Genomic DNA, 8,804 nt, shown 5'->3' with positions numbered 1-8,804 from the left:
CCAGTCCTGGCCCGAACACTTCCTGCCGCCGCTGGACGGCGGCGCGCCCCCGCGCTACGACGGCCTCACGCTGGACCTGTTCATGCTCGGCTACTTCCAGCTGCTGGAGATGGGCCTGAGCCGCGAGGAGCGCAAGTTCCGCCACCTGCTGTGCTACGAGATGTTCGACAGGCTGGGCAGCCACCCGTGGGAGCTCATCCGCCTCTTCCACCGCGTGGTGCTCGAGGAGGTGGAGGCGGGCCGCCGCAGCTGGAGCGACGGCTTCGACGACCTCAGGCGCCAGTTTTTTGGAGACGGCCCGGAGGCCGAGCCAGCCCGGGAAGAGGAGGCGGAGAAGGAGCGAGACGGGGAGAAAACAGAAGAGGAGGAGGAGGGGGGAGAGCCGGCCGAAAAGGCCCCTCCGGGTCAAACGGTGGACTGGCCAGAGCGGCAGCCCGAGGCCCCAGCTCCCGCGCCGCAGCCTGCGCCTCCCTCTCCGCCAGCCGCGCCTCCCCCGACATGGGACCCTCCTCGTTCCGAAGCCCCCGTGGAAGACCCCCTGGAGCTGGTGTCTGAGATGGGCGAGTTCAGCAACGAGGACATCTGCCGCTACATCGACCGCAGCTTCTCCTTCTGGAAGGAGAAGGAGGCAGAGCTTTTTGACCTCTGAGCGGCAAAAATCAGAATTTCTCCCTCAAGCATCTGAACCCAGGCTGGGATGCCTGTCTGATGCCCTCTGGATGCCAGAAGCCCACAGGAAAAAAAGCCCAGAAGCCAGCAGGGTGGCCTTGGAAAACCCAGAGTTTCCAGGACCAGGCTGCCAGAGCCTCTGAAGCCCCACTGTGACCAAATGTAGGGCAGAGTCCAGAGAGGGGGCAGGGCATGGCACAGGACTAACCAGGTTTCCCCTCTGGCCCTACAGTCTTGCCAGGCTCTGCGCTGTAGCCAGGTGGAAGAAGCCGCCCTCTGAGCGAGGGACCATGGGTCCCCCACCCCCACCCCCCGGGAGCAGTGTGGCTCTCCTCTCTTTGGTTTCGCACTGGAATTCACAGCTACTACTTTGAGGTCAAGGGAGCCACGTGTGTAGTGTTCCGTGTGACGTGTTCTCCTCTGTAACATCCACGTAATAAAACTCTTTCCTGTAAGCTGCCTGTGTTGGATGCCCGCCTCCGCCCCTGCAGAGTCCATGCGGCCGCACAGTTGTAGAGGTAGTGTCTGCTCCACTGCGGAATAGGACCCGCCTAGGCCAGAAGGTCCTTCGCAGCGGAGGCCAGCTTGAGCCTCTCTGAGCTGGCTGGTCTGTGGGTGCCCAAGTATGGGTCTGCCCAGAGAGCGGGGGTCAGGGGCCTGGAGCCATCTGTCAGCCTGCCCTAGTTGGAAATTCCATTCTCTGCTCCTCTCCTACACCTTAGCTCTGAGCTCTCTGGCGCCACCTCTAGGACACAGGGGGCCTGAGTTATGAGGGGGAAGAGCACTGGAGGTCCCCCTCTAAGGGGGTTGTGGCCAGGCACCTTCATCTATTTGTCCTGTAGAGGGACATCTGTATCCCATTGTCCCTGACCAGTGCAGGTCCCCCGGGGTTGGGGGTGCACCCCCTCTGAACCCCCGCCCCCCAGCCCATGCTGGTCCTGAAGCTCTGTGCTTGTGTTTCAGGAGGAAGAGGAGGAGGCCCGGCTGGCCAGCATGCCTGCCTGGAGGCGGGACCTCCTGCGGAAGAAGCTTGAAGAGGAGAGGTGAGCTGGGGAACCGGAAGCTTCAGGACCTGGAAGGGTGTCTTGATCATGTCCCCGAGGTGGTGGCACCAAATAATGCTGTCTCTTTTTTCCTCTAGGGAGCAGAAGCGGTGAGTGTGGGCCCGCCTGCTGCCCCTCCCTGACTTAGGCACAGCCCTTTTTTCCCTTCATGCAGCCCCATCTTGACCACACTCCCTCGTCACTCTGGTTTGTAGCAAACCTCTCTGCTCCCCAGAATGCCCCCAGACTCCTCTCTCCCCGCAACTTAGCCCCTGCCCCGAAGTCTAGATCTTATGCCCTAACAACCTTGACCTGGATTACCCAGCCCCTCATCTTCCATTAACCTAGCCTTCAGTTATGAGCCCCCGTCACTGTCAGTAACCTTGACCTCTGTCCCTCAAAGCGTGGTTTCTGCCCCAGGAATCTAGCCCAGTGCTTACAGAAATACAGTGCGAGCCACTGTGTAATGCTAAGTTTTCTAGTAGCCGCTTTGAAAAAATCAAAAGAGAAAGGTGACTTTAACATTGATATTTTACTTAACCCAAAGTATCAAAATAGTGTTTCAATACAGAACCAGTCTAACAGTTACTGGTGAGATGTTTTACAGTCTTTTAAGAAGCAGAGTCTTCGAGATGCCGTGTGCGTTTTAACACGTATGGTACATCTCAGTTCTGCCATTTCAGATGCTCACTAGCTCCCTGTGTTTAGTGGCCTTTGTCAACAGTGCGTCTCCAGCCCCTATGGTATAATAACTGCCCCTAATTAGCCACCACTGCCTCCAAGTCTTGTGGTCCCTCCTAACTTGGGTCCTGGCCCCAGGACATCCCTTTCACCCTCTGCCACACTCCTGACCCAGCACCCATTTCCAGTAATACCCCAGCCAGAAATAACTGAGCCACAGCTTCTCCCTCACCCGGCTCCTGTGTGTGCCCCAGTGACGCCAGTCTGCCCCCAAACAAGCCCCTCCCTGTTCCATAGCCTTGTGGCTCCTGACCCAACCCCAGTCCCCAATCACCCAGCCCTTCTGCCCCTAGAACCCACTGCCCTGGCCGCCGTTAATCAGTCCCTCTGTCCTCAGCCACCCAGCCCCTGCCCCCAGTAATGCATTACTTGCCACCCACCACCCGCTCCCGGGGCTTGGCCCACCCGCTCACGCTTGCGGGGGGTTCTGCCCCCCACACGGTGCCTAGGAAAGAGGAGGAGCGACAGAAGCAGGAGGAGATGCAGCGGGAGAAAGAGCAGTCGGAGAAGCTGCGGACGCTGGGCTACGACGAGAGCAAGCTGGCGCCCTGGCAGCGACAGATCATCCTGAAGAAGGGGGACATCGCTAAGTACTAGATGCCGCCCTCCTGCTAGAGCCGCGTGAGCTCGGGGGGGCCCCAGTCTCTGCCCCGGCCTGCCAGGCTGGGGCGGAGAGGGCTGGGAGCCGCGCTGCCTTCCCCCTCCCGCGCTGGAACCCCTCCCTGACCCCGCTCCGGCCCCCGCAGCCCCAGCCCGGGGTGACGCTGGAGCGCGCCCGCCGCTCTCGCCCAGAAAAAGTGCCCAAGCAAGCTGTTGACGCAAAAAAGATGCTGCTTATTTGCATGCCTATTTACATATATTTGCATGTTCGGTGAAGGTCGTGCAGAGTGCTCCCCAGCCGCGTGGGTGGTGACTTCGTTTTCCCGCGGGGCGCGCGCCCACGCCTNCGCGCGCCGCCGCCGTAGCCACGACTTCCTCTCGCCATCGGGTAACTAGGCCAAGCCCAGCCGAGCGGGAGGGCGGCGGCTGGGGCGCCAGGGGCCCTCCTGGGCCCCACCGTGGGTCCCCGAGTCTGGGGCGTTAAGGCTTCTGGGCCTTTCGACGCCCCCCCAGGAAACGAAGCCCGGGCCACTTAACACCACAACCCCTCGGAAACACCAAGCGGTAGCTTTTCTTCACAGATTTAATACCCAGGCCTCGGCCAAGGTCAGGCCGGGACATTGCTGAGCCATCTCCTGCCCCCTCCCGATGTCCGTCGATGCCGCTTTGCCTGAGGCAGAACACGGGGGGTACGGGGCAGGGAGGGCGGCGGCGCTGCTACGCAGGGCCCTACCAGGAGCTTAATAAGTGACATAAAATGTCTACACGCGTTAAGNCTCCAGCGCCGCGTAGACGGCGCCCAAGCCCGCGGGCTGCTGCTGCCGCCAGCGCTTGAGCATCTCGTACTGCTGGTCGCGGAAGCGGCCGACCTCCACCTCCACGGCCTCGATCTCCGCCTCGCGCAGCCCCAGGGTGCGCACGAACTCCTTCCAGCGCCGCGCCGGCACCGCGTCCATCACGTCGTAGAGCTGCGGGCCCGGCTGCAGCGAGGTGGCCGGCGAGCCCGCGGGGNGAGGCCACGGGCAGAGCGGGGGCCAGGGAGGCGCGCGCGGACAGCTCGGGAAGTGGGCAGGTGGTGCCTCAGGAAACCACTACTTCTCACCTCGGGCTCAGGAGAATGGGGTCAAGGCCTCAGGCGGTGAGGTCTCTTACCGAGAGCTCTGCCGCTGGGCGGCGGGTCCCAGGACCACATCACCTCCGCGCAGGGAGCCTCCTGGATGTGAGGGGAGCCGAGCGTCCAGCTGTTGCCTGCCAACTGGATGGGGTGCACCTTCTCACCGCTGCAGGGTGGCGCTAGAAGGGCGCTGTCCCTGGGTGCGAGGTGGGTGGCCTGGAAGCCGAGAGATGTCCCGGGTCAGCCCACCTAGCCTAGTCAGGCCCCCTTTCTGGGGTCTCTAGCTGGGAGTAGCCATTCCCTGGATCGGTCAGCAAACATTCTTCTAGGCTGCCTCCCGCAGTCCGCCATCATCTCTCATTGTGTGGCCCAAAAGAACAAGCTCCTCTGCCTGAAATAACCCTGTCCGGCCGCCCTTCCCTGTGCCCCAGCCCTGTGGAGGCCTCGCTATGGTGACACATCCCACCTAACTGTTGTTAGCTCCTGTTTACGCGTCTGCACCCCGCCGCACTGAAAGCCACTTAGAGACAGGGCGATGCTGTTCTCATTCACTGACTACGCAGGGAATGCACATGCGCTCATTAGGCCTACCCTGTGCCAGCCACCGAGCCATGCACGGGGGACCCCGAGTCACAATAATGGCCCAGCCTCTCAGCTCCAGAAGCCTGGGGCCTGGGATCCTGCTCACTCTCTTCCCTGAACATGATGAACACTCTTACCTGTAGGGGAGTCAGGGCCTCCAACCCAACTTCATCTGCTGAGAGACAAGAGCATTCCATGAGCAACCAGGCCAGACTCCTAGACCTGGGTGCCGGTCCAGCTCCTCCTGGGCTCCCCCGCACCACCCACGCCCTCAGTCTCCCCCTCGGCATCAGGGGTGAGTGGGCTCTGGGCCGTGCATGCTGACCCCGTGCCCCTAGACACGTGTGTGCGCCTGCGTGTGCTTACCAGGAGCCGTGGGCTTGCAGGGCCGGCAGCGGTGGTATGTGTAGGCCAGCGAGGCCCCCAGCAGGAGTGGGACCACGAGGCCAGCCAGGAGCACCTGGACCCAGAACACTGAAGGACAGCGGGTGAGGGGTGGGGCGCGGCCACACCCAGCCTCCCCACAGCCCTGCCCGATTCCCAGCACAGCGCTTACTCTGCCTCCAGCCGCAGACAGCCAGACAGGGCTCGGGACAGCTCCCGAGGGTGCTCCTGCAAGAAGGGGGGAGGGGGGGGTGAGGGAGTAGACGCCGGGACAAGTGACCCCTCCTCCCCATCCCGGAGGCCCTCCCCTCCCCTGGCCTCTTCCCCGGGCGCCACAGTACCCCGGAACATTCCCAAAGGACTGCTGAAACTTCACCGGTGTCCCCAGGAACAATAGCAACAACACTATTTACGGAGCTTTTTCTAGACTAGATTGAGGGTTGCTAGAATGCCAGCTCCGTGAGGACCGGGACTTGCCTACTTCGTTCCCTGTTGTATCCCCAGCACCTAGAACATCTCTGGAAAATGGTAGATGCTTAAGAAAGCCCTGNGGGAGAATCTGCTAACACACGGGGAAGCCACAGACCAGAGAGGTGAAGTCACTTGCCCAAGATCTCCCAGAGAACAAGTGGCAGGTCATACAGTTTTAAAACCATACCAACTTGACTCTATAAATGGTCACATCCTATGCTCCTTTAAGGTACCGCTGGAAAGATTACTAAAGGAAAGTCTGACAGAGCGACACCCCCCCCCCACAGCCACACACACACACACACACACACACACACACACACACACTGTATTTATCTGACACAGGGTGAATGTAGATTTCCCTTCAGTATCCGATGTCTGCCTGAAATGGCGCCCACCCAGCACAGGATCAACCTCCCTCCGCCTTCCCCGAGACCCCACTGTGCTCCCAGCCCCCCTTTCCCTGTCCCAGGGCAGCCAGGACGTTACGTGGGGCAGGACACGCAGCTGTTGCCATAGTCATAGAAGCCAGGCAGGCAGGTCCCACAGTCGGTGTCTCTGACGGAACCTGTAGTCCGGGAGATGGCTTGCGCATCAGGAAGGGCGGCGGGAGTTCGGGAGGGGGTGGTCGAGGGGCAGGCAGCCCAGAGCAGGGTACTCACAGGGCTCCCGGGTGTGGCGGTGCAGGGCCCTGCAGTCTGAGCACGGGTGGCAGCGGAAGGGGGAGCCGTCCTTGCAGGGCTTGACTAAGCACTCGGGGAACCAGCCCGGGTCACAGCCACAGTGGGCATCTGCCACTGCTGAGCAGTTCTTCAGGGCCACCTGGGAGACTGGCAAGAGCATTCAGGGAGATGGGGAGAGTGGAGGTCATCAGGGCCGGAGCCCCCAGTGGGGACCTGGGGCAGATCCCCTGGAGAATGGAGACGGGGGCAGCCTGGAGACGGGGCCACCCCCGAAGGGAGAGAAGCATGGAGATGGCCCCAGATCAGAGGCTGAGGCATAAACAGAGATCGGCGGGTTGTCAGGAAGCGAGGGGCACAGGAATCCTAGGGCGGGATCCAGGGGGAGGGGCCTGGGATGGGTGCATGCAGGGCTGTCCCACCAGAGGTCAAGCCCAAGCCCGCCGCCTGCTTCAGAAATGGGCTGGCCGTGGCCTCAAGAGTCCCCCACTGAGCACTAGGCCCCTCACCCTCCTCATCACAGGCTTGGCAGCGGGCGCAGCGGGTCTCGTGGTGGTTTTCCCTGGCCAGGAAGGTGCCGCGGGGGCACGGGAGGCAGGTGGAGGCGCCACAAGGCTTTGGGCAGGGGGCCTTCAGGTAGTGCCCTGTGGGAGCCAGACCCAGGTCAGACGGTCAACGGGGGTTCCCACTTTCCCCTCCTTCCTCTCCTATCTCTGGCTCCCTACTTCCTCCCCGCCCCCACAGCCTCCCCGTGTCTCCTGACCCCGCCTGAACCCCATCTCCCTCTATCTGCCTGCACTTCCCCCCACACCCCTCCCGCCCCTTCAGCTGCGCACCGGCTGGACAGCCCTTGCAACAGAACAGACCGTTCCTCTTCTGGAAGTTGGAAGCACAGTCACACTTTGGACTGGGTGTGCCTCCCTGGCCCTGGGCGCCCAGCAGCACGAGGAGCAGGGCCTGGAAGACAGGTGGCTGCTGGCCACGCGGGGCCCCTCCCTGCCGGATCTCCCCACTGCCGAGGTCCCCCACCGCGGCTGCCCTCAGAGCGGCCCTCTTCTCGGGTTCTGGAGCGGGAGGTGCTGTGGATGTGGGGTAAGGAGGCCGCCCTCCCCCGCGTGCAGAGCAGGCGAGAGAGAGGCAGAGAGGCAGTCTCCTGCCCGCCCCTCTCTCTCGTTTCCCTCCGCCAGGGCACCAGGGGCAGGCACAGGGGGCCCCATCCTCACTCATGCTTTTTGTAAGGCGGAGGACCCGGATCCTTCTCTGCCTGGGGCCCCTAGACCCTTCTGGCCCCCCGCGCGGGGTTTCCTTTCAGCGGAAGGGCCCCGCCCGACTGAGCCTCTAACTAGCAGAGTCTCTAAGTCGAGAGGGGTTGGTGGTGGTGCTGGCACGCTTCCCCGCGAAGTGGGGCCCCTTGGTTCTTAGCGCAGCGACCCAGGCCTGGGGTCAGGCTCCGGGCTGTCCGCCCCCCTCCACCGTGCTCCCACTCACCGCGGCCACCGCGGCCGTGCAGCCCCCCAGCCGCAAGTCCATGGCTCCTGGCGCCTCGCTGGGCCCTCGGATGACAGGCGTGCGCCAGCCCGGGGGCTTCCCCCGCTCCGCCCGCTCTGTCCCAAGCCAGCCCCGGGGGAGCCCGCCTCAGGGGTGGGGGCCAGGGCGGGGCCCCCAGCCCACGCAGCCTGCCCCTGCGCACCTGAGCTCACCTGAGGCGGCCTGGGGGGGCAGCAAGGTGCACACAGGACAGGGCAGCGTCCAGGTCCTCACACCTGGGTTCTAGCCCCAGCCCTGAGACTACCACTTCCAGCTGAAGTGACTTCCCTCCTCTGGGCCTCAGAGCCCTTCCTCAGCCGGGAGGGGCTGGGCCACAACGATGCAACTGGGAGACCCAGCCTCCCCAGAGACTGTCTGGGTGTGGGTACCGGGGCCCCGCCCCCGGAGGAGAGTCCCAGCGGGCATTCTCAGTAGAGCCTGAGACACATTGCCCGCCCTGGCATAAGTTTACGGGGACCACCCAGGGCAGGGCCCATGAGGCACCTCATGGGAGGGAGCACTTCATGGGGGGCCCTAGGGAGGACCTAGCAGCTGAGGCAGGAGATGGAGTTGATCTTGGGGTGCTGGTCTGGTCATCTCTGCCCTGTTAATTCACTAAGGCTTTTCCACAGTCTCCTCCAAGGGTCCCCTACCACAGACAGAGGGCGACAGGAGGGAGAGGCACCTGTCCCCCCAGGTCAAGTGCACCCGAGTCAGGAAAGGGGCTGGTTCCAAAAGCAAAGAACTTCTTCCGGTAGTATATACAAGTCTTTATAAAAGAATCAAAAGCTCAATAAATATGCAACTTTACACAGAGCCCAGCCCAAGCCCGGGGCGGCCAGCGGGACTGGGAGGGAGGGAGGAGAGCATAGGAGAGCAAACGTCCCATTTGGGGCCAGAGGAGGGTGGGGGAGGGAAAGGCCACCGGGGAGCCCACCCCAGGGGGTTGGAGCTGGTGACTTCAGGGAGCAGAGAAGAAGGGACCCTGCAGGG

General features: G+C 62.8%; 3 protein-coding genes across 7 annotated transcripts in view; 1 reads left to right on the top strand and 2 right to left on the bottom strand.

Annotated features, from left to right (window-relative positions):
* ESPN (espin) overlaps positions 1-3,395 on the top strand; it is a gene marked incomplete at its 5' end in the record, with an annotated part of 28,677 nt that extends 25,282 nt beyond the window's left edge. Inside the window, 3 exon segments of the mRNA XM_077763984.1 lie at positions 1,633-1,712; positions 1,811-1,822; positions 2,903-3,395. Of these exon segments, the coding sequence (XP_077620110.1) occupies positions 1,633-1,712; positions 1,811-1,822; positions 2,903-3,050 (240 nt within the window).
* A 428-nt stretch (positions 3,396-3,823) lies between these two features.
* LOC144231485 (tumor necrosis factor receptor superfamily member 25-like) lies at positions 3,824-4,063 on the bottom strand (the record flags this gene model as incomplete). Its single annotated transcript, XM_077763983.1, has 1 exon — positions 3,824-4,063. A coding segment is annotated over one exon (240 nt), but the record flags the coding sequence as incomplete, so codon positions are not given.
* A 56-nt stretch (positions 4,064-4,119) lies between these two features.
* On the bottom strand, positions 4,120-8,798 carry TNFRSF25 (TNF receptor superfamily member 25). 5 transcript variants are annotated; one of them, XM_077763874.1, is made up of 8 exons: positions 7,121-8,798; positions 6,794-6,928; positions 6,267-6,434; positions 6,094-6,172; positions 5,306-5,361; positions 5,116-5,223; positions 4,887-4,921; positions 4,120-4,383 (listed from the first exon to the last, which is right to left on the bottom strand). In XM_077763874.1, exons 1-8 carry the CDS (start codon positions 7,509-7,511, stop codon positions 4,177-4,179), a joined length of 1,179 nt encoding a protein of 392 aa, XP_077620000.1. In that variant the 5' UTR covers positions 7,512-8,798; the 3' UTR covers positions 4,120-4,176. The 5 variants fall into 5 exon arrangements, with proteins under 5 accessions (XP_077620000.1, XP_077619999.1, XP_077620003.1 ...); XM_077763873.1 differs by having other exon boundaries at positions 4,121-4,383; positions 4,887-4,924; XM_077763877.1 differs by lacking the exons at positions 6,794-6,928; positions 7,121-8,798 and having other exon boundaries at positions 4,123-4,383; positions 4,887-4,924; positions 6,267-6,655.
* Positions 8,799-8,804: the final 6 nt, after the last annotated feature.

This window comes from Crocuta crocuta, unplaced genomic scaffold, assembly GCF_008692635.1.
Source record: "Crocuta crocuta isolate KB4526 unplaced genomic scaffold, BGI_CrCroc_1.0 scaffold13, whole genome shotgun sequence".
NCBI classification, from domain to species: Eukaryota; Metazoa; Chordata; class Mammalia; order Carnivora; family Hyaenidae; genus Crocuta; species Crocuta crocuta.
Note: the sequence above shows the minus strand (reverse complement) of the source record. Positions and strands in the feature narration are given on the sequence as shown.